At 48.3% G+C, this 25,414-nt stretch overlaps 1 protein-coding gene across 1 annotated transcript in view; it reads right to left on the bottom strand.

Annotated features, from left to right (window-relative positions):
• The window catches only part of SYT6 (synaptotagmin 6), a 39,546-nt gene extending 14,387 nt beyond the window's left edge, over positions 1-25,159 (bottom strand). The window contains exons 1-3 of the mRNA XM_056362058.1: positions 24,757-25,159; positions 3,786-4,122; positions 1,311-1,869 (exon numbers count right to left, since the gene is read on the bottom strand). Of these exons, the coding sequence (XP_056218033.1) occupies positions 1,311-1,869; positions 3,786-4,122; positions 24,757-24,910 (1,050 nt within the window). The 5' untranslated portion in view covers positions 24,911-25,159. The remainder of the gene's footprint in view (positions 1-1,310; positions 1,870-3,785; positions 4,123-24,756) is intronic.
• Positions 25,160-25,414: the final 255 nt, after the last annotated feature.

The raw sequence follows: 25,414 nt of genomic DNA on the forward strand, positions 1-25,414 counted from the left end.
CAGGGCCAAACGCTGCGCGCGCACCATGTTCCCCACCGTGCCCAGGCGCTGAGCTCCCGCACCCAGTCCCAGCTGTGGCACGTGTATCAGACCTCACAGTTCTTTTAGACTGTTACAAACACGCTACAATGAAAGAACAAGCACTAATAGTAATGACCAAAGTATATAACTGCTAAGGAACGTGGTACTGAGAAGAAAGCTGCGGAGAGTTACAAAGCGAATGTCTTCTGATACTGCTGACCACAATGCAATAAATATTTATGTTTGACAGTTCATTCCCCCATACAGAAAGCAGGAGAGCAAAAGGATGAGATGAGCTACACTGCAGAACAGATTTTTGCAAGTCATGGGCTTATGCCAATCACTAGGAAGGATTTGACAGGGCCTGTGCTTTCAGCCACAGAGGTGAAGGACACTTCACATCCCAGTTTCAGAAATAACAATATGAAATGACAAAGAAAACAACTAAGTTTGGGTTCAACTGCAAAGCAGTTCAATCATTTATTTGCCCTTAGAACCAGCCAGGCCCTCCTGGGAGGACAGTGGAAGAGCGGAGAGCTATTATGTACAGGTTAATGTCATTGCTTCTCAGCGATCAATGTGAGGAGGTGGCTTCTCCTGCCAACTCCCTGCCACTCTGAAGGTGGCTGGGACTTTTCCTTCTCTGACACTTGGCTTCGCTTTCAGAGGGATTTCAACAGAACTACTAAAAGACCCACATCAAGCTCTGGAAGAGTTGCCAGCCACGAACCGGACAACACTCTCAAGTACATCAAAGCCCAGTACCACCGAGGGGTTGGTAGTGGCCCCCTGAGCTATTTCTTACTGTTATCATGTGCACGTGGCAGGGAGCCAGAACCTGAGACCCTTCATGTGCCAGTGGGAGGCCAGCCAGGGAACATACTGGACCCCTCAGTTGTTTTTTAGCAAACCTGTTACCAGTGAGACTCGCTGTGGGTGAGATAACAGCAAGGGGATGAAATTCCCTCACTGAGTAAGGAGAAGAAATTCCAGTAAATGGGGATTCAGGTGAAGCTGACAGGCTTCTGAGTACAGCAGCCTTCACGATGGCCATAGGTCCCCAGGGCTAATGGTACCATCTGCCCAGAGGCAATAAACCTGTCGGATGCCTGTTGTGCGGGACTTACCCCTTTAGGCAGTCCAGCCAAAAAAAGAATACCAACCTGTCCTGGCACCGCTCACCACACTCTCAGTACCCGTCCTCTGCACGCACGGTACTATGGCCACGCCACGGCACCACGCTGCCGGCACTCCCAGGGCAGGGATGGCCCTCCGAAGCAGATACTCACCGTCGTTGCATACTGAATGTCCTTCCAGATGGAAGTCTCCCGGGAAAGGTCTGAGGTCTCAAACAGGTTCTCCAAGATAACTTCTCCTATCATGTCGTGTCTGGAGAACCTGTCAAAGTCAAAGACGCTCAGGTGGAGCTTCCTGCTTGCCAGCTCCTCATGGGGCACAGGGAAGTGGAAGGACTCATCGAAGGTGGGATTCAGAGTCTTCCTGTGGACTCGTGTCTGGAACTTGCGCTTTCTGTCAGGCAGGAGGTAGATCTTCACATAGGGATCTGAGCTGCCGCAGAAGTCTTTGGCTGGCAAGTCAAAAGCCCTGAGAATTCGGACAGTCAGCGTCTCGTTCTCATAGTCATACTTGAGAGTGAAGTTAATTTTCCCACAAGTTTTTGCTACTTCTTTTTTGGGGTCCTCAGAGTCAAAAGATTTTTGCTTATAGAGTTCGGGCTTAATGCGACCGATGCTGGTCGGCTGCTCAGCCACAGCTGGCGGGTCCATGCCGTAGTCCATGCTGGATACGTGCATTTGCCGAGGAAGGTGCCTTTTGAAGGAGATGTGCCTGCAGGAGGAAAAACAGCAGCTGTATGGTTTTCCAAGGACATTTCTATCCTTTTTCTCCCCTGGACTACTAATGCTAGGAAAGCAGGGAGAGCACAAGAATGAGTGCAATAGGCGCTCCTGATCTCTGTATAGAAACTGGGTATGTGATGGAAATGAACACTCAAGGGAACACCTCCAGTGGTCAAAAGGAACCGATCCAGCAAATTTCCTAACTTCTGGAGTGTTTGCAGCAAGCTGCATTTTTTCACCTGTTGCACAAGTAACAGTCCACACCTAAATATACAAGACCAAACAACTCCTTAGCCAAGCCACAGACAACCCAGTGCGGAGACTCTTCTCCACCCTCAGTCCTTACACTTCCAAGATACTGGGACTAAGTTTCCCTCAAAAAAAAAAAAAAAAAAGGGGGGGGGGGGGAAACCCTTTTAAAGTGAGAGAACCACAACCAGATCACAGAGTTAGGTTTTATTCTGGGTATTGCTGCCTCCAAATGTCTCCAGCAGACTCTCTTCAGAAACTGATAAATAATTCTTGGCAGGGGGACCACACAGCCTCATCAGGAAGCCGCCTCCTGCCTTGGGCTCCCCTTTGGCACAAGGGAAACTGTAAGCAAAGCTTTACCTCAGCAAAGCATAAAACCCTTCTGCAGGCTCGGGGCATTATTTCAGATTATCTGGCGTTTCCAAGAGCAGTATATGGAGTTATTTAACCGTACTATGAACTTGTACAGCCAGAGCATTAGCTTTAGGTGACGTGTGGTGCTCAGAGACCTCACTCCTCAAAGGCATTTTGGCCTGGGCTATGAGTCAGAGGTCCCAAACCGCTGAGGCTGTTCCCTCGTGTCCCTGGACCTGGCTGCCTGAACGTGGTTCATGCTGGGCTCTTTTGCTTGAGAAAGTGAGTTTGAAACTTTCCCACATGCAACCAAATCCCCCTTTATTTCTCCTAATTCAGACAGGCTGAGCTTTTGTTCTCTCCTCCATCAGAAAGGTGTAATAAAAGCAGAATGAGCTTGTGCGTGGCCAAGAGGCAATCAGCTCTCCACAAAGCACTGCAGTTAAATCAGAGTATATGGCACAATTGTGGGTGGCACCATGCTGCTTTTAACTCTGGCTTCTTCCAACAGAAGGCTGTGATCGGTGCCTTATTAATTCTGGAATGCTGCAGCCAGTTTTCCTACCAATGTCTGTTTTCACAGTTGCACTCTCGTGCACATCATGGGCAGGGCCAGCAAAGCAAGCAGAAGTGCTGGGGTGCAGCCAGGCCCCTGCCATCACCCTTTCCCGTCCCAGTTTCACGGCATTCTGTGTCAAGGAAGAGGTACCATATTTCTCAGTATTCTTGCAGAGAAGGTGTCCCGGGGTTCGTACAGCCTTTCCCCAATTTACTGAGTATGATGTTGACATCTCTGTCCCTGGCTGAGACAGAGACACGCACGAAGCACCAGTGCGGAGCGCAGCTGGTTCTAAGCTTGTGCAGTGAGCGAGACGTCAATTCTGCTTATCTAATTGTTTCTGCTAGGAGCCACAACAACAAGAGAGGGCAGAAAGGTCTAATTCTGGCTGACAGCATACCATCATTGATACTTCAGCCTGCCTTTCATGTTGGTACAAAAATAAAGTGGCCAAAGCATACTGATGCCTTGACACAATGAGGTCAAGTCACAGTAATAGGCCTTGAATCCTTAATTTTTTTAAAAGCGCCCACAGTAAGCCAGTCTTAACACATTAATTGGTTAATGACCAGTCTCTGGAAAGTAACCCAGCACGGAGGTGGGAGTGCTTTCTTTAGCAAAGACACCGAATACAGACAGCAAGGGTATCTGAACCTGAGGCTGCGTTAAGCGCTGCTCCCACCCTGCCAGCCAGTGCAGGGCACAGCATCCTGGCGGAGCATGGCCTCGCTCCTGCTCACCTGGTAGAAGATGCAGGCTCCGTTGTCTGCCTCTGGATCCGCGTGCGGCGCATGATGTGATCTTTCATGGACATCTGGACCTCCGCCGGGATGTCTGGTGATGTGTGGCTGATCTTCACTGCTGCCTCCAGGAAACTTAGGGCACCCGTGTCCTTGAGCTTGTCTGCCATGTTCTCCTTATTGCAGCCTGCCTCGCTCTGCAAGACGGCCAGGTTAGAAGGAATGGCCTTGTTCCTCCAGGGAACCCAGCACAGCTTCCAAAAGAGAAACAGAAAAAGTGCCACCAGGGCCAGTCCACACACAATAACTATCACTGCAAGGAGGCTGACGGAGAGCTCTACAGGGGCAGAGAAGGTGACAGCGATAGGGAGGGGGTGGGAACAGAAAAGGAGAAAAGAAAAGAAAGATAGAGAAAACCATAAGTAAAGGGAAGAAATGGTCCAAACTGACTTAAATCATGACTAAAGGAGAACTCCTAGCAAGTTCTGCAAGCAAGAGTCAAACTTGAGTGAGCATCCCCTGACAGATTCAGGACCACTTCCTGCCCCAGACACATCTGGGTAGAAATGCATGTCTCCAGATGGCCAGAGCTATGAAGTTTTACACTGTGATGCTTAGACTGGCTATAAAATATCATCCTTGATTTGTTTTGTGGCATTGGCAAGCTGCTGAGTCTGAAATTGAGAAGAATTGCAGAACTATATGATAGAAACAAGCTCCAGTACTGACAGAAACTACTTTTTTGCTTCATACCACAGGTGTTCAGACACTGTATATTAAAAAAATAAATAATCTATCTACCATGATCCTGGAAGCAGATTGTTGTTGTGCTACCCAAGCTCACATCTTGTCCAGATGTGCCCATAGGGAACAAAAAGTAAACACCAATACAAAAAAAAATAAAATATCACAAGCTGATGATGCAGTGAAACTAAATATAGAAAAAGGCTGTACAGAAAGTACTACACATTATTCGTTATTCTGAATAGCACAGAAGCTGTGTATGTTCTCTGGTTCTCTGAGTCACTTTTGCCTCATAAGCTATGTATTTCAGCATATTTCAATCTTTTTCTGGAGAGGAAAGAGCTCCCATACCTACGGCTGAAGGATCAGGAAAAAAGGAAGAGAGATATATATAGATATAGAGACATATATATAGATGCGTGTATATTTATATATATACACACACACGATCTAGACTGTGAAATGATTCACAGCACTTCAAAAAGAAAAAACATTAGCTCTTTTTAGTTCCTTTCTTACAGTGTATTAATTCCCAGATTCCCACCCAAACTAAAATACCAAGAGTTCAGAATCACAAAGAAATCCTGTCCCAGAAGATGAAGGCAGGTTTTGCTCTGGAGTTAAGCCTGCCATCACAGATTGCTAAGTTCACAGGCAATTCTTTGATTGCCTGCTGTTTTCCTTGCAGTGCCCTGTAAAGCCATACTCCTTAAATTACCTAAGTGCAAGCCAGGACAGAATGACAGGCAAAAAACTATCCAACACTCCAAAAGTTTATGCAGGATAACCATCGCCGCTCACTTGCCTGCGTTTACGTGTATGCTTGGACCATAAACATGTTGTGTTGTCACATGAAACAGGCAGCAGCTCCTTAATCCCCTACCCGAGAGCAGAGGATCAGGGCTCGTGCCTTGCGTATTTCAGACTTGTGTAAGGAGTCACAGCTAAAGTGACTCCCAGTGAGTAAGCCTCTTGTAAAATTAACCAAAGGGAGGCAGGACCAGGTGTAGCTGCTGGAAAGCAAGTGCTTCATGTGTGGCTGGGGACTCGCAGGACACCTGCAGCACAGGGCTGGCTCCTAAACGGGGCTGAGCCCCGCTCCTCAGCACGCAGCCCATGCCGGCTGGGAGGCGTGGGATAGCATCCCCGCAGCCAGGTCTGCTCCTGCTCCTGGCGCCTGCACGGCCTCCCTCCGCACGGCCACGCCAGCCCGCCCTTTGGCAAAGCTGCTTCAAAGTGAAGTTCATGGCTGCGGGTATGGATTTTGTCCACATGAGCTGACAGCACCTCTCTAGATTGTGTGTAAATGTACTTACAGAAAACACCTCCTCGCCTCCATGAGTGCTAAGAAATGCTAGACTCACTCAAAAACTGCATTTAAAACAACCATCTCCCACAAAATCCACCTTTACCAGGAAGTTTAGCTCTTAGGAGATAAACTGGGAAACTCGCACCTGTGCGTCCTCATAGCTGCTGTCAGTGTGATCCCCCACATATGCTTTACCTTAAACAGAAGCCAGAATACCTTCTGTTTCCTTTGGTTGATATAGTTTACTTTTGTACAGCTGTAATAAGACATTTAATATTTGAGGCTGAGAAAAATCTGTGTGAGGAAATGTGAGAGGAAAGATTAAATTTTTACCTTGACAAAACAGCTGAATTAAAAAATTCTTGAGAAACTTAACAAAACCCCAACCACCATTGATGAATCGTAACAGCAAAGTATTCAGGAACCCATTTATACCGTCAAACTTTGCTAACATGCTAGCTGGGAATACAACAGTAACTATATATTTAGGATTTTCACATCAGTTCTTATAAGTGAAATCTCAAGGAAGCACCAGATGCAAATTGCCACATCTACACCAGAACAGTTCTGCTGAACACCTGGGAAACCATATGTTGTTTTGGATATCCCAGAGGAAAAGCAGTGTTTTTCCACAAAATTACCTAGCTTAGCAAATTCACTAAGAGCTTGAGGTAAAAGCTTCCTGACTGCCCTCAGTTTCTCCAACTCGAAAGGAAGGGCTGGAGGCTGCCCACAGGTACAGAAGGGAAGAAGAGAAGCCATCCACAGGTTTTTGCAGCTTTTCCTCTCCCTCTCCAGCCCCCTGTACAGGTCAGACTGCACCATTTATTTTCTGCTGCAGCTCCAAGGTGGAACTACAAATCACTACTGGGGTGAATAAATAGGCCCCATCTTACTCAATAATAAATGGGATTGCTTTGTACAAGTCAGTGGTGGAGCTTCCTCAGAGATTTGGCTAAATGTATCCTCACTGCAGTGGAGCGCACAGAGGTACCACTTTCCCATACCTTCAGTTAAGTGTTGGAATTGTGCCCAGGAAACTCCGTCAAACGGTTTCACAAGGAAACAAGAACCCGGACTTTTGGCACATATGTCTGTGTTGTTGCAAAGGAAACAGTGGCAATGCAGAACCCATCGCTGCTGGGAGCTGTTCTGTGGCAGAAGTTTCTGTTAAGCTACTTCTGCCTGTTCTGAGAAGTGATGTAGCATGCATGACTGCCAGCACACCAGACTCATTAACAGAAAAGATCAGAAATAATCGGTTATCCCCCCGAAAACCTATTGCCAGGTTGAGAAAGATCTTAGTTCATGTCACTTCTTGCTGAGCTGGCATTCGTAATGTATTTGACAGGATTCACAGATACTTTTATGCATGACCTCCTACTCTTTCCTCTGACAGCTCACATAAAGTACAAGTAGAAAGGATCAGGATTTTACAGACATTTTTTAAGCATCTGCCTGAGAAGGATATTGGTTTCTCTGAAGATGACATTGAATTCCCCAAGAATTTTCGTGACTTATTAAATTTAAATATCAGTTGGACAGAGCTGACCTTAATTGATTTAATGAGTTTTCTCTTATGAATTTGAAAATACCAGTTACTTTTTAAAAACATTCCTAGCATTCGAAATGTTACGCTTTAAATGTCCTTCAACTTAAAAGAAACTGTAAAACCAAGGTAACTCCTCGTCTAACAGAAGATACCCCAGGGCCAAGGTTGCTTGGATATTGCTGGCACGGACGGAGGTAAGGCCCCGTCCCCAAAGGCTTCGCCAGAGGCAGAACAAACCCAAAGGGCACCTCAACTTGTGGGTTTATATTGTCCCACCACACGCAACGCCTGGAGCCGAGGCTGCCCGGGTGGAGAGTGAGGAGGGCAGCGCAGGCGGCAGTACCGCAGGGCCGCAGCTGACTCTGGCTTCACCAGCACTCGTGCCCAGCCAGCCCGCCGGCCGCCCCCCCGCGCACGGTGCCACCGGCCCCGGCAGGCTGGGAAACAGCCCGTCTGAGGAAAAGTACAAGGACTCTCTTTCTGTTCCGTTCTCTAAGAAAATAACAGCGAGTTGTTTGTTGCCCTGTCACCAGGGGAGCGAGGCCATAGGAGTGCAGAGCAGCTTCAGCCATTCCCCACCCTGCTCCTCTCTGACTCGGTGCTGGGACCTCATCCTAGCCCAGGTCCCACGAGAGACTCGGGAGAAACTGCCATGCTGGAAAACGGATTTTGTTGCAACTTGTAATTTGGAAGGATAAAGCTTAAAAGGAGGAGGTGGAATACAAATTAATATGGCTATTTTCCAGTCTTGCACCCCCCTGGGAGCACTGAGCTGTTTCCCGAAGGAACCCTCAGCTGGAAACTGCTACAAAGCAGCAATGACAAAGCTCTCGCATGACTAACAAGGAGGGAGGGGAGAACAAGCAACAGCAAAGACATGGACCGGACATCAACATTTACCTGCACAAGCTGATACACTTAGCATAAGTCATTTACCGAGTGGAATGCAGACAGCTCCTTCAGGGATGGTCTGCCTCACTTCAGAAGGTCTTTCTGAGGAAGAGGTTTAGCACGGTATGTAAAACAAAAGAGAAATTGTGAATTTGTGACCTCCTATGTTTCCATCTGCACCTGAACTGAGGCAGACACAGAGCACCATCACATCCCCCAGCAGCGCCCCAACAATGACCACTGACAGCCACCACTAGCAGCCCTGGCCCTTCGCTGCAAAGCAGAGACCTTCACCAAAAGCTTTTCCCTGCCGGGAGAACCAGCAATAGGCTCCTCTCAGCCAGGAATGAACTTTTGATGAGTTGTGCCACAGATTCCCCATCACAGCAGCCGATGGAGAGAGAAACAGAGCTTTCTAAACCAGAGAGCCACTTGCCACCAGGAGAGACACAAACATACGCACAGGAAGGCCCACAGACCATGGTCTTTGCTGTGCTTTCCTTTGGCAAACAGGAGAAAGCAAGCCATACCTGAAATGCTCATGATAAATGATCATTTATCATCACTTATGCGATAGGAGGTACCATTAAATGTCAAAACTGAGTCAACGGAGACACTGATCTCCCACACCTGCAGTCTGGCATAAGGGAAAAAAATGAATCGGAGACTTCAGAGACTGCATCAACAGCTTTGGCCGAGTTGTTACAAAACCAACACGGTGCTTTGGTTTTCTTGCAGCAGGAGCAGTTAGGTATGGACGAAGGAATTGGGGCTGAGGGCGGCGAGAAGCTGGCTGGGCGATGCTTAGGAGCTGTGGGGCCCAGGGTTGCCCCTTTGCCATGGCAAAGGGCAGCACCGGTCTCCCGGAGCCATCAGGAGCAGTGGCAAGCCCAGCAAGACAACGTGGACATGCAGGGACACCCCAAGTCAGTGGCAATCTGAGACACCAGATCATATTCAAGAATTTAAACAGAAACACATTTCAGGACTGTGAATGTTTGGTGGAGGACCCAAGGAGCAAAATGCTCTTTGACAGAACAATCTCACTGCAGAAAAGACCTGAAGTCGACAGCAAGCAATGGTGACGCCAAGAGCACAAAGGAGATGATCTGAAACCCATCAACTTTACCAGCAAATTATCTTGTTTCTCTTTTGATTTGACTTCTTGGTTTGTGTTTTTAGTGTTTTTGTAACTTCTAGAAACCTTGCTATTGAGTCTTACAAAAAACTCACAGAATGGCTCAAAGCAATACAAATTCTGAGAAGGTCACTACTTTCTACTGCCTTTCAAATAAAAGATGAGATGGCCCAGGGCAGGACAAAGGGACAGTGGAGTGATTTAAAACTGCAAAGCTGAAAGCAAATTTGGGAAAGGGGGGTCATTTCTTAGTTTATCCAGCCCCTCCCCTGCTCTGGTGCCCAGCCCTCAGAAAGCAGCTCATCAGCACAACTACCCATTTTGTTTCATCTTGGATGGGAAGTAATTAAGAGAATACGGTGGAACTACCTTTCAGCTTTATGTCCCTGATGACTTCATAATACCCAAACTGAGTTACCAAAGGGGATAATTAGCAAAGTCCAAACAGAAAAGGATTAATGATATGACAAAGCCATGATTACAACAGTCTGTTAACTGCAAGACAATACTGGTCTAATTATGGCAACATTGACTTTTATTACTGTTAAGTAGCTCACACTATCATTAAAAAGATTCATGGATAACTCTGAGTTTAATGTGAAGAGTTATATTTAATATCTTGAAGACATAATTTAGCTTTCCTTCCACCCACTGCCCATAGAGAAAACAAAATATGTTTCATTGCTCTCTCAGTGCTTCCAGCACCTATTAGTCATTCCTGCTACCTGTTGGATTTAAACCTTGAATACCAGAAGTGGAAGTTCAAGGGGGTTGAAAAAATTAAATACTATAGGCTGCGGCCCAGTGTGGGCCAGGCTTATGCTGGGGGGCCTGGGCTGCAGTGGACACCAGCCACCAGGACCACCTGGTGGTCCCCTTCCTAAGCCCCTCGGCTCCTGCAAGAGGGCAGATGCGTTTCTGCAGACCCTAGAGCACCCGAAGCACCAAAGCAGTGCGGGCACCTTGCCCTGACTTGGTGCTGAGGTGGGGTGCTGGCAGCACCACCACCACGGCACGTTGGGTCCCACAGCTCCGCCATCACACGCAGAGCCGGACAAAGCCTTGAACCTGATCCTGCCAAGAGCAGATGGACATCTTCCCTGCGAGGGGCTTTTACTGGGAAGCTTCCCAGTGGTCACTGGAAAAACTTAGCTCCAGGGAGAGCTCTGGCTGGTTTGTTCCCCACTAGGCTTCCTTCAGCCCCCAGCTATTCTGAGCCATGACTCAGAGCATGTAACGTCTTGCCAGAGCTAATGTTCCTGGAAGAGCAGTTAGAGGAGATGGCAGAGCCCAGAGGCACGGGGTGATGGTGACATACCTTAACCTTGCTGATACTGGCTGCGGGACTGGTTTTCCAGTGTAATGTATCAACCATTGCTCATACCACGCCAGGAGATATTTCCAGGCTTCTCTGTCCATTTTTGCTATGTTTTTCTGTTGCAACAGTGCCTGTGAGAATATATTGTTCTGTTTCTGTAGGGCTTTGTAGAGATCACACATTCAAATGATGGATTACTACGAGAGTTATTGCTGGAGGAGAAGACAGGCAGCTCTGGGGCTACAAAGAGCCACATGAGGCACCCACCAACTACTGATTTAATTTTCTGTCAGTTAAGAAGCATCAGCAACATAAGTCTGATTAGCTGAGAGCTGGAAATTGGGCATGAGAAACTGGTGAATCTCAGATGCCCGAGGTGGGGGCAGGGGAGAGCACAGGACAACATCAGGGGAAGAGGAAGAGGTTTCCATTAAATCCTAGCTGTAGTCACGTTTATTTAGCCGTGCTATTCAGCTCTGAAGCTTCACAGAGGAAGGAGCAGGGACTGGATGGAACAGAAACCGAATGCTAAACCAACACAGCAGCACAGCATCCAGCAGCACCACAACCCAAACCCAAACCTGGCAGATCGCGGGAACTGCCCCTATGGGAATATAGCTCCGAGCAAACTCTGCGAGATGCCAGGGCTGCAGCAGCAGGCAGAGCACTTTGCAACAGGAATTTTGAAAAGGAAACTGGATGTCTTCTAAATTGTGAAATGCTGTGTTGGATGAGAGGTGAGCTGCAGTGCAGCAGCGTGTGGTTCTCAGCCAGCTCCTCATCCCCTCCTCACACATGCCACAGCTGGGAATGGGAACAGAGCAAATGATAAAGATCAGATTGTCCATGTCACCCAGTGCAGCTTCAGCAAGCAGCAATATCTCACCAAGCCTGCAGCTAAGGGCTGCAGAGAACATGGCTGCAAGAGGGAAGCATTGCAAGCCTGCTTACTAATTGCCTCTGTTTGCTGGGATTATGCCCAGCGTGCCAGTCCTCTGCTGGTGTCTCCAGTGTCACACCTCCAGGCCAACTCGCTGCCATTTGGTTGTCATTTGAAACTTCAGCAACACCTCTCTTCTTGATTTGCTGGTGGTGCTCTCTGTGCAGCTAGGAGGAGTATATCGTGAAATATTCTTGAGCTAGACAAGTCATTAGCAGCTGTCACTTCGAAGTCTAACTGCAGTCAAATTGCTTTTCACAAGCAGCAGCACAGGAGCTGGATGCGTTGTGAAGCACTGCAGCAGGGACTGCTGCTCAAACAAGATCAGGGAGGTGTGGGTCGTTAGTGAGGTGGAAGTATTTCATCAAGTTCTCAGCAGATGTTAAAGGACCAGGTCAGAAAACAATTACGGATTGAGCAGAGCTTCCATTGTCCCTCAGACGTTATTTCATGCTGCAGGCGGCGATATGGATTGCAGAGCAGCCCTCGCACAGCAGCGAGTCAGGCAGCAAGACCAGGGAGCACCAGGGTATCTGTCACCCGCAGGTCCACGGGTTATAAGCCCATGTTCTTAGAGCCTCCAAATCGCTCCTATCCAGGGAGTGACCCAAGCAACAGAAGCAAGTCTTAGCTGTCACTTCTGGCTCTGCCTGCTCCTACTGACTCCCTGCCCAGACCCTGGCTGCTTGTCAGGTTTCCTTGCAGGGGGACAGCAGTGTTTCCCAGTCAAGGAGAGTGCCACATCCTTAGAGGATGGGAGAGGAAAACGAAGTCACAGAAATATTTGATACCACGACCTATCCAGAAAGAAAGATAGCGGGGTGGTTTTGCCTCTTCGTAATGTAAGTAAAAATTCACTGATGATTCCTCTCAACTGCCCAGTGCACCACAATGGTACAAAACATCTGCAGAGACCATGAGAGATCCCTGCACTGTGCACACTCCCTTGACCCTGGCATGCTTTACAGTTTCTCTAGGTGAAGGCAAGCAGTGGCTCCAGCTGGTTTTTGCTGTGAAGCATGCCCGTATCTTGTTTTGTTACGCTATGTCAGCCACAAGCAATCCCACAGAAGACAGTGCAATGAAAGCAAACTGAAAACGCTGTGAAAGCAGGAAGAGTTTTCATAGACGAACAGCGCTTTCACACACTGTTCGTCATACGTAGCTCAATGGCAAACTCCTCTCACAACTCAGCAGAGGGGTGGAAATCCTCATGAGACGAACGCTGCAGATGTTCTGAGACAGTCACAGAGTCTCTGAACTGCCCTCTTGGAAGCTCTGCAAACTCAGCCTTCCTCCCGCATGAAGCTCAAAGGAGGTTTACCCTGCTCACATGCTTCCTCAGCCCTTGGACACTGCATCTTGTGCTGTCAGCTCCCACCAGCCTCCTGCAAGCACGGGCTCCACAGGAACCCAGACAGAGGCTCCTCGTCTGCTGTGCGCACCCAGCTATGTAGCGGATTACAAGAAGACAGAGACATGAATGCCCAAAGTGGCATTTCTATCAGCTAGATAGAAAGAAAACTTCTTAAAAATTAATTTGCCACTACCACAGGGTTCCTGCCATGGAAGAGCTTATTGGAATGCAAACTATAAGCTTCAAAGGGAAGGATGAATCAGAAGCTATTTTGAGAGTAATTATATAAGAGTATAAAATTCAAACCATCTCATTATTGCATGTTAAGTATGAAGAAACTTGCTTCATAAGGAGACCTTGCAGGGATCCAGTGTTTAAAGCAACTATGATCTATGGTCCAAGTGCCAACAGCAACCTCATAACTCCTGTCCAGACAAAACTTCCTCGGTTAAGCAAAGCCAGGGATTTTTCACCGTTTACTGTAATTTTTCAGGGGACGCGGCTCTGTAGCTGGGAGGATAACTAGAACATGAGACACGGACAACTTCAGGCAAAGTTTTGTTCCTTTAACAGTTGAGTAATTTGTTGTCCTGGAAACCAGCTATCAGCTTGTTAGTGACAGTACCTGCAAATTCACAAATTTTATAAACTCCGGTTCAAATTATAATTAAGGAGAAAACATTTAAACAATAAATTTGCACATGGAATAAAGAACTATTCCAGCAACTCCAGCCACAGGAGCAAGGAGCAGCCCGGCCGTGGGTGCAGCAGGCAAACGTGACCCACCCTTCCCATGCCGTGATGGAGACTGTGGCAGCCCATCGCTGCAAGAAGACAGGGTCCTGAGACACCCCCTGAGCAGTTAACTGCCTTGTGCACTGCCTGCAAGAAGAAAAGAGAGTTGTTCTTATTTTTGCTTACATACCCAGGCTTCAGCTGAAGCTCCAGCGATGGCTTGGAGGAAGGTGGTGCGCCGGTGGGAGGGCTGCGAGCTGCTCGCTCCCTCAGGGAGGGCAATGCTTGCTGTCCTTATCTTTGCTGCACCTGGGCACCCCATCCCTTGCCAGGGTCCTTCACACTTGATGGTCTGGGAGAGCTGATCACACAAGTGCATTAAACAGGGGAAAGGTGGGGGAAATAGAGGCTATCATACCCTTTACTACCTGGCATTTTTCAGTTTATGGGTTGGAACATTTATCAGCAAGGGAGCAGGCGGTAAATGCACTCAGATGCAGGAGAGGGAGGTGCACCAGTCCCCCAGGCAGAGCTTAAAAGAGCAGAAGAAAATCTGAACAGTAATTCAGAGGGAAACACCCAAAGGTGATTTTCAAGTGCAGAGTCAACAATGAGGTACTTTACACACATGTATGTATATATTAAAAAAAAGAAAAAACCCATATACATATGAAAATATGTAATACACCAGGCAAAAGAATGCTACGTAGGAGAAGACCTTGGTAGCCTGGAGCTTCTGCTTTGCTCACTGAAACAGAACGAAGAAAGATTTAATTGCCCCCCAAAAAAGGCGAAAGATCATGAACAGCTGACAAGCAAAAGATGTCTGCATGCCTGCTACATACAGGAGAAGGCTCCACCGTATCAGGCTCTGGACAGCCAAAACACAGCTATGAAACACCGTGCCCCCACAACAAGAGCTCAGCGAAATCTCTGCTGAGCAGCAATGCCAACTATGGGTGAGAGGGATTGCCACGGGAATTGCTGAATTGCCGTGGCACGATATACCTGGTTCTTTGTTCATTTAGACTGTGGCAACCACAATACCAAGCAGGTTGAAGGAGTCTCAGGTGCCTGCAATCCGGTGTTCATCGCCAGGAACAGCTGGGCGTGCCGGGAACACCAGGAATGCCACACCACTGTGGCCAGGGGCTTTGCCTACTACCCACCACAGGTCAGGCACTCCTCCTGCCTACAGCCTTTTCCTGGCTTACATATTCGAGGCAACAGGCCAAAACAAAAAGTTATTTCCAGCCACAGGACTTGTGGATCCAGCGCCACCTTCTACAGGGGAAAGAAAATCAGAGTTTCGAGCTTAGAAAAAGCCCATTCCTTTCCCTTACTCACCATCCTTCAGATCGAAGGTGACGGGTCGCTCAGTGAAAGCCCACATAAGCTGAACGTCTTTAAAACCCCAGATCAGATCGTGGAAATGGATTAGAAACGGGAAAATCTCAAATCCATGTGGGAAGATCCAGCCAAAATGTATTAAACCACCAAGGTCAGTATTGGAGCCAGGACTAACGTGCTGCCTATCACCTTGGCTGCAGGGCTTTTAGAAAAGTGACAGGCAGAGCAGTGACACTGCCCATGTGGCACAAGCCCCTGCAACATCTGGAGCAGCTCTTTGCGAAAGGGTCCCGGCACAGCTGGGGAGCCCCCCTCCCTCCTCTTTATGCTCCCCCATGTGGGAAGGGAGCCAAGCCCGGGGCAGCTGCAGAGGATGCCCAGGGACAGACAGCTTTGGCAGAGGAGGTCTCTGATGGCGGGTGGTCCCCAGGGCCGGGAGCTGCTGCAGCTCTCTCCTCCCTGGCCAGCCATGCAGAGGCAGGCGCAGCTCCGGCACGCTGCAGGGGACACCGTGCAGAAGCAATCAGGGGCCCTGAGCAAGGGTCGGTCACACTGCAGAGCCGACGTGGCAGCAGAGCTCATGCTGGGCAGAGCGGAGCAGGTGGCCAGATCAGCACAGGGACATCCCCGGCAGTGTCGCCCCCCTCGGAATTAGCTCTGCCAACGACAATCCCTAACCTGTCCTCAGCCTGGGCTCCCAGCTGGGACCTGGCCATGAAAGTCCCTCCTTCCACCATTGCCTGGCCCATTAGTGACAACGGGCTTCATACACAGTGCAGAGAAGCCCATACCAATACCCAGAGAATATAACTAATGCACATTAAAATGGCCATGCCCCAGCAGAACAGCTGGACCGGAGAAGACTGATCAAAGGCTTCAAGACCAGGTATGTTGGTGTCCAATGGTTACTGACCCGCCTGCCAATTTGCACTTTCCCTCCAGGCTGCATCAGAGGCACATTTGGTACTCAAATTTTTGCTGGCGTGTGCAACCAGAAGGGGAACGCAGCATTTCTGTTCTCAAAAGTGACAAAAAATAACAAAAAACCCCAATTGTTCCAAACTGAAGGAAACATTCCCCAGTGATTTAGGTTGCTTTGCATCTTAAACAGCTGTTCTCTAGAGTATTATAAATGAGACAGTAAGAGTTGTCATTGCTCTATGCCTAACTGATGACAATCTAACGAACTGTTGTAAGCCATACTGCATATAATTATAGTGCATAGCTGTGTGCTAATCCCACGATACTTTACCACAATATGCTGTAGCAACATCTGTAAACAACTCGGCAGCGCTGAACACACGCGGTGTCCCTGGGCTGAGGTTAGATAACTGACACTGAGCATCACCTTCCTCCCATGATGTGACCCCGTACACGCAGGTCCTGGGCCAAGCCCTGAAGACGCACCAGGGCTTGGCCTTTCTGAGGCTGTTCCACACAGGACGGGAGGTCTTCATCCAGACCTGCTGAAGCTGAGCAGAGCTGGGTAGAGTGCAAAACCCTATAATATGGACACTTCTGGGACGGACGCAGAAATACAATTGTGTTTCAAGATGCAATGCAAATGAAACAAGCAAAAGCTTTTCACTGTCACGCTATCTCCCTTAGGTGACCAAAGACCTGGATCTTAAAATTTTGCTGCAAAAATGTGGTTAAAGCCGCAACTGTTGTGAGACATCAGAGGCCAGGGTCAGCAGCACGTCGGTGTCCAGGCTTGCCACACTGCTGCCATCCCCCTGCCCTTCACTTTCGAAAGTGAGATTCAGTTTTGGGGAAATGCTTCCCTGTGGCTCGCTCTGACTCCATTTTTGTTGAAAAAGACCTAGATTCAGGCCACCTTGAAAAGACCTGAAGCTAAAGCATGGCTAGAAGCAGAAGCAGGGTCTCTCCCCATCCCAGCACGCACCCCTGCAGGGATGGGCGCTGCCGCCAGTGCTGGTCCTCACCCCCACATGGGTGCAGGCAGCCTCCAGCTCACCATCCAGGGGCATGCGGGGGGACAGCCTGTGAGCCCGAAAAAGCAGAGCTCAGCCAAGACAGGGCAGAAGGCCCCATGTGGGGGACAAAGGCTTCCCTTTGGCAGAGTGCCCTCCGTCCCAGGGGCAGAAGGCCCCCCAGTGCAAGGGACCCCCTTGATTACATGAAAGCATGCTGGGAGAGCCTTATTGCCCGGACCTGCCCCACAGGAAAGGCAACACAAGAGATGCGGGATTCATCCAGAGCTCCCCCAGCTCCAGCTGCTGCAAAGACTGGGTGGTGTACAGGTCCATGTCCTCGGGAGGTCAGGTCACCCATTAAAGACATCTAGACCCAGTATGACCATATAAACCCATGACATGCCCTCTTTCTCTCTCTCTCTCAACTTGTCACGCTGATAACCCCTGGCACACAAAAACCAGTCTGACCTGCCTGGCAAAACGGCAGTGGTTGTTTGAAGCGGGCTCTGTGCGGGATGCAGAGCAGCTAGGGGGGATCCACCAGCCGCCCACCTGCATGGGACTGGCTGCTCAGTACGGTGGAGACCCTGCACTAAAATGCAGTGGTTATGAAAAGAGCATTTCTTTGTTCAAGCTTTGCTGAATGATCAGGAAATTTCCTCCCTGAATGGCTCTCTGCTCTTGTCATTAGCTGCTGCTGCTGTTTCCATTAGCTTGTAACAGACAGAGATCTTTAACCCCTAAAATGTACTGCACAGCACCCCCCTGGGTAGGCTGGAATGCCTGATCCTACAGATTTATTAAATGGATTCTGGGATTCCTTTTCCCCCGTGTCAATGACTTGTATCACTCCAAACCATGCAGCTCAGAACCCTTTTAGCATGAACATTTTGACCAGAGACCAGATTTGGAACTGAGCAAATAACTCTGAGCCAATGCTCGCAGCTATCCGAGAGATGAAGTATTGCGTATGGAAAGCATGCATTTACGGGGGTGCTCGCCCTACTCATCTCACACTGTGCTGTTACATGAGCACATGTGTTTCTGTGCAGCAGTTACAAACGTGCATAGAAAATCAGAGTAATGCATTAACAGAAACACTGGTGTGCTAGAATTTCTGGGCAATTATTATTCCATGGAACCAAATACTCTGGGACTGTATGTCTTAATGATGGTTTTGAAAGGGCTTGTGAGCTTCTGGCATCCTGCCTTTAGCCTTCGCTGCACAGTTTCTGTGATGTTGTCAAACACTAACCTGCTACAGCATAACAAACTGAACTAAATATAAAGGCAGCCTCAATTAGCATCTGCAGTTTCACTATATACATGACACCCTGCAGGATAACTTTCTTTTTTCCACAGACATGGAAAATATACAGTTAACATACAGTCACACCTAATATCCCTTCTCTGTCCCTCTAGGATGCCATTTTGCAATGTACAAGTGTAATTAAAGACAATACATAGCAGAGAGACAAATCACATCTCCCAAACAACTGTCAGCCTAAGTGACTGTTACATTAGTGAGCCCACTGGATTGAAACAATAAGGGCTGTTACAGACAAGCTTCCTGATTTTACAATATAAGGATAAGAAGAAAAAAAACACATTTTCATCTCTGAAAAAGAAATAACAAATCTTAAAGCTAGAAAAAGCTGCCTGACCAACGTGGCATGGAAACCTGGGGTCCTAAGGAAGAATATGCAATTGTATCTGGGAAATGAACAGTAAGAAGAAGAAACCGTTAAGAAAAACAAGGGTAGTTGAAACAATAATGAAATGGAAAATTGTATCAGACGTGAGATCCAGTTATGGTTCTGTTTTCCTCTCTGAACAATGGATGCACACATGGGAGCTATACGACTATCAGTGAATTCATGGTATGTGCAGCAGTCTGTGCACATCACACTAGTATGACTTCAGCAAAGCAAAGATGTCAAGCAACAAACACCTGCAAACACAAATCCACCAGCTTCTCTGAGGGATCCCACAAAACAATGGAGAAGATAAGAGTCAGGCTATGCCCTGATTTGAACCAGCTAAAAGCACATGCTTGGTTTCAGTGAAAGGTAGGGACAATCCTGAAAGCAGAAGAAAATGTTTCAACAGCAAACAACAAACGGCTGAAGCAAAACGTTAGTTAAGGAAAAGAGGCTTCGTATTACAAAAAAAAAAGGCAAAAACCCGAACAAAGTAACTTCAGAAATGTGGACTTACCCAAGAGGTGACTGCTCGTCAGCTCAGCCCCTGGTCACTGTCCTCAGCCTGCTCACACACTCAATTAACACCAGCAGCAATCTGGCTGCCTGTTTCTATGGAGTTTCAGATGCTGATCCCTGACTATGCATGAGGCTACTGCAGCTGCAATGGAATAGGCTCCGAGGTCCACAAAAAAACCTAAAACATGATCAGCCTCCCTGTACTGCTTCAGGAATGAATCAACCAACAGCAATTAGGCAGATGCAAACCTGCATCTATGCAGAGAGGTACTTGCAAAGCTCCTGAACACACCCCACACACACAGCTCCATAGGTGCATTTTATTTACTGGGACCATCACAGTGCATAGCCAGAGACAGCTGTAGAGTCATAGATCCACGCGCAATACATGAGCAGAGACACATATCCCTAGACATGGCTATATAATCCATTTTTCCTGGATGTACATTGCTGGTTTTAACCTTATTTTAATTCAGTTTTGCAAACCTTCCTCTGGTAGCAAGGTTTGAACCCGACACCTACAGCATCAGAGCACAAACCTGTTTTACTTGAGCTAAAGAGCAGATCTGCTGCATGCAGCTCTAGCTGGCTCTTTTCCTGCTGGTGGACCAGAGACTCACAGAGGAAGGCAAGATCCATTTTGCAAGTGCATTACTCCGTGATAAGAAAGATCTTTGCCCCAAGGCGCTGCTCCTCACATGCCTGGCCTCAGGAAGCATAAGCTTCAGTGATTAATATTAGCTTTGCCTGGGTGGTTTTAAACATATTTACTGTTGTATTGACTTAAAATGCACTTGACCAGTGATTCAGAAAAGTGTCTTATTACAGCTGGTAAGTAAATTCAAGACTTGCCCATATTTCATAGGCAGTGGCTGTAGGCATGCCATATCAGTGAATGGGCATGTCACTAATTTTCCCATTAGTCAAATGATCCTATCGAGGAATAATTGTTTTCCAAGAAAAATACTCCAGGTGCAATTTCTCCATATAAAAGTGATCTTTCCGCATCAACATTCCTGCAATGAAAAGAACTTCTATTGCACAAAAATTCACTCCTTTTTCTGCCTGCAGCAAGAACACTTGGGGGTTTAACATTTTAACAGTATTTGCGAAGTGCCAGGAGAGTGTTCAGTGCTGTACAGGATGTACTGCCTGTATCATGAAGTTTAAAAAGAACAGTTCATACAAAGGGCAAAACTCTACATGTGCTCTGAATTATTGTGGGATTAGAGCACAGAAGGACAGCTGACAGTGTGCTAGGGAACAGAAAATACCGTGAAGTCTCTCCTGGTTTTGCATCTTCCCCAGCTATCCTTTCTCTGTCTCTTACTTCAGCTTTCACACCCTGCACTAGGAAAGCACTAGAGCATTTTCCTGGGATGAATCAGTGCATAAGGAAGGGTTTGAGGAGGGGACACAAACTGTGCCGGGACCAACAGGGACTGCTGTGCATGCAATCCTATAGCAACTCTCTGGGTAAAGCCTGCAACACCTCTGCACATCATCCATTCTATCCTGTACATACTCTGCAGGGCAGTGAAGCTTTTTACAAAAAATACACTGAGGCAAACCCCTCCCCCCCACTTATGTTATCTAAAGAAAGTTCCGACAGAGTAGTGCTGGAGCTAGGAATCAAACCTGGGGGTTTGCTCCTGGATGTGCTCTGATCCTAGTGAAAATTTCTCCTGTATCCATGTACTGTCCTTTAAGGTCAGCAAGCATCACAAGCCACAGGTTCCAGTCACACCCCAGCAGTTCTGCACACTCATTTCAGAATGATCATTTTGTTTTTAAATCTCTCTGTGGAGTCAGGCTCCCACCATCTGTACCATCCCCTGCTTGGCACAACCTCCCAGGATGGGCTGGCAGCCTCTGTCCAGGGCCAGACCTGGCACCGCAGCCCCATGGGATGGGACCTCGTTCAGGCAAATGCTGGGAGTGAGTCAGTAACACAATTCAGCCCAAACTGAGCAACAACCTGCCCATGCAGACAAGCGTGCAGCACACTTCATGGTGGCAAGAGCTGCCCAGGGCATGGCACAATGCCTGGTACCCAGGGATGCTGGCAGGCTGGAGCTGAGCTGCCTGCAGCAAGGACCACAGGCTTCATGCCCCTGGGAGCACCCTGGGCAGGAGCAGTCAGGCAAGAGCTCACTGCACCGCAGTAGCTTGTAGCGAGCCCTGGGGAGCAGGATTTGGCACCCTGTTTCCCAAAGACCCTGACGCCTGTTACTTTCCAGCAAGCGGCTCTGCTCCCAGGGGCGGGACCGGGTGACGTGGGGTGGCTTGCAGCCATCCTGTGGGGTCTGGCACCCCCTGCATCGCCAGCCGAGTACTTAGCACTTCAGTAAGGCTTGTCCACAAATTCTCTCAGCTATATCCTAGAGCACTCACTGCACCTCCAGAGCAGAGGAAAGATTTATCCATTTATTTAAGGCACATCACCGCAGTGGTAAATGTCCCTGTATCACAGGCATTTCCACTGTCTAGAGCTTATGCCCACATACACAGTCACACTCACAGCATTGCTGCACAATGGCTGAGGACTGGCAGGGAAGAGAGCTATCAGATGGAGGGAGCTACGGGGGAGGATTTTAGAGAGGCACAACAAAAAGATGCTGCATCTTGCTCGATCTCAGGGCCCACAGCCAAGAGATCAGTTCTGTTCCTGGCACCACCACAGGCCAAACTGCAGGCAAAGCTCATGCTCGCATATCCACTGACGCATCGATACCAAAACCTTCTTCATCCAAATACCTTATTTTTCTGACATACTTAGCTGCTGGATTACTAGCCAGCAGCCATCCAGCAGCAGCAGCCTGCGACGCTCCTTTGTTGGATGTACAGTAATGTACAGCATCCTGGGGAAATGCTGCAGCTCCATTTCTCTCACTGCTTTAAGCAGGAGAATCAGCTGTTACATAACCCGGGCTACAGAGAGTAGGGGAGCATCCGCTTCACACACAGTAGCACCTTCCACATTCAGTCCAAAATGTTAAAACTCCATCATCACTGCATAAAATCATACTCTGGCATGTTCTTACATAAACTATCCATTAATATTTCTATAGTCACAGTTTTTTTCCACTGTCAGATGCAGGTCAAGAGGGCTACTAATACCTGGCTAATTCCTTTGCAACCCCACAGCTCCTCAGAAGATACTGATCTCCATTAATATATGGAACATCAGTAAAAAACAAACCACCCCTGAGGGTTTAACGGCAAGCAGAGCTGTGCAGAAGCAGGCCTGGGAGTGCTTTCATCTGCCTGCTCATGGACGACACAGACTTCATCGCGATACTTGACAAACCAAGCTGATCCAGCCATTTGCTAATGGGTTTACCCAGGAGGTGACAAACCAGCAGAGAAGCCATTGCTTTCACATGATGGTGCCAAATAGACCCCATCTTAGTCCAGCAAACTTGGTAGCCCAGTGGCCAGGGCTGTGCTGCCCAGCACAGGTCCACCTCAGCAAGACCCAGTCCTGGTGCTGCATGGCTCCGCTGACCCTCCTGCCCGCACTGGCACAGCAGCCTGTCTCGAGGCTGTATCACTGCTCCTCTGTGCACAGCCTCACATTTTATTTGTGTATCCTTATGAGGAAGGACTTGCCAGCTCATAGGACCCCAGGTAGCCGACAGCAAATATGCTTAACGTAAGTCTTCAGTGTGAAACAGACAAAGCACAAGTGCAGATAACTAAATAAACATCCAGACACTAACAGGAAAGGTATCTCACCACTGTAGCTGTTAGATTCATTAACACTTAATGCAAATAGATTTCTCTCCTTTGCTGGAGCAATTTTACAGCCACGCATTTGAGAAATACTACTATCCATTGGGCTCAGCCGTGTCGTCTGTGCTGTCTAGACATAAAAATGGGCCCAGCCGTGCAGAGCAGAGACAGCGGCGATAGCTGCTAACGCAGCCGGTGCAGCCAGCCAGCCCAGCGTGACTTGCTCGGGGCACTGGGGTAGAGGCTGACACTTAGAGCAGCGATCAGAGCAGACAAACACTTGAGATGCTAAAGGCATATGGTGACCTGAAAATGAGGTCCTGAACAGGCTGCACAAGCAAATGGGAATCAGTCATATCAGGGTGGAGAGAACAAGGCCAGTACAGATACTTCTGCTGCACAGTCAGGAAAACATTGATTTTGGTACCAAGGTAAAAAATTACGAAGCAATGCAGCAAGTTATTTGCTATAGAGGAAAGAGCTGCACTGGATGCACCACATAGGGACAGTACCAGCAGCGGTGGTAAGAGGCCTTCAGAACAAGCAGGTATAAGGATAAGTCATTTTAAGATGACAACTAAGTTACAAGTAGAGTGGGATGTGAAAGGAAGGTGTCAGGCTGGACGTACTGGCAAAACAGTGGTGGAAGCAGACAGATGGCAGAAGACCAGCGAAACCAGAGAGCTGCCAGCATGCCCCGGGTGCCAGTCGCATCCCGGTGCAAGATGCTAGCAGAGAGAGGCAGAAGAAACTGAAGGATGATGGCACAGAAAGACTTGGACAGGGATTGACAGGCTACTGCCTCTACCTGGGCTATGCACAGGCGTCCTTGGAAGAAGAGGAGGAAAGTTTCTGAAAATGTATGCTGCAAAATCAGGCTGGGCTGGTAGATCATTATCTACAGAAACCTTAAAAGAAGCACTCTGTGCAAATGTTCTAATATGCAAACAACTTACAGCACGTTATCAATAATGCTAAAAAGCTCAGGATTTTGGTTTTTGCTCCTTGGTGTATGAGCCCGGGATGTAAGCTCCCCCTGCCAATGTCTTCTGAAGTTACAGCAGAAGAGAACCTCTCTGGAACATGAAGCCGTGAGCAGAAGTGCACAGAAAACCAACCTCTTTGCAACAAAGAAATGCTCCTTCGCTCCAAGAGCAGTATGCTCGCTCTTGATTCATCACTGCCATGCCAGCGTGTCTCCCTAGCTCTGTAAGCTGGCAAGGAACAGCTTCAGGCAGGTCTTAGGGAAAGTAAAACCAATACATGAAAGTACATTTAGATCCCTGACTGATGGACAAAAATCCATGCGAGTCCCTCCTTTTCTCAAACTGGGATAATGGTGATCAGTTCCTGTCATCTCAGTTACTTAAACAGGCATTTTACTGCTTTTTTTCTACAGGACAAAGGGTCCATTTTTTTTTTTTAAATAAGGAACTTTCACAGAGACTTTATCTCATTAACCACGTCCTCACCATCACGTAACAGTCTCCCTGTCCCCTCCGTGCAGCGACCCCCATCAGGCTACACCGTTTCGCCTCAACAGGTGAGGCAGTACTTGCACCCAAAACTTGACAGTGGAACGTGTAATGGAAAACAGCCACGCAGCGATGCGTGCTGAGACCAGTCTCCCCAAGTCTAGCACGGGGGTTGCAAACATCGCCCTCCCCTTGTGAGAGTCCTCCTGCCTTCCTCTGGCTGCTGGCACTCACAAGCACCACTCGAGCAGGCAGGACCAGAGTACTGTACCTGGCTCGGAGATAATCAGGCTCTGGTCGGAAGGCAGCAGGAGGAATTCCCTGCAAGTGTCCAGGTCCAAGCTAGGCAGGCTTTTCTTCTGGCACAGCTCGGTGACAATGCGGACTGCCTTCTGACAACGGCTGTCATCCTTGGTACCACTCATCTCCCACACTGCATTCTCCGCTATCCCCCTCTGCTGTCTAAGAAAGTCAAACTAGGAAAAGAGGGTTTGGGTTTTTTCAGTCACACTAACAGATCCACACCGGTTCCACCCTCTGGCATGGCAGCACCCTAAGGGACACCCTGTGCCAGGCAGTGGTCCAGCTCTACAAACCCTCCTCGGCATCCAGAGCAGGGAGTCTCCGGTCAGCCTCCAGAAACCAGCCTCCTGCAGTCCTGCCAGTGCTCCTGATGCCTTATTGCCTCTGAGATCAGAGAGCTGTTTACTGCCAAGGCGGGTTCCAGGCGAAGAACCTCCTACCCAATTCAGTTTCGTGCTGCAGCCTAGATAATTTTTTAACCATTTCATTGCTGCCCCTTCACCATTCTCCAGGTGCAGAGTTTCAAATCCCAGCCCCAGCACAATTTTGCAAATAAAGTGAATGCTGAAATCTTCTGGCTGAGGACGGCACATCATCAGACAAGAGAAACAGGACTGCTGCCATGA

This window comes from Falco biarmicus, chromosome 16, assembly GCF_023638135.1.
Source record: "Falco biarmicus isolate bFalBia1 chromosome 16, bFalBia1.pri, whole genome shotgun sequence".
Lineage (NCBI taxonomy): Eukaryota > Metazoa > Chordata > Aves > Falconiformes > Falconidae > Falco > Falco biarmicus.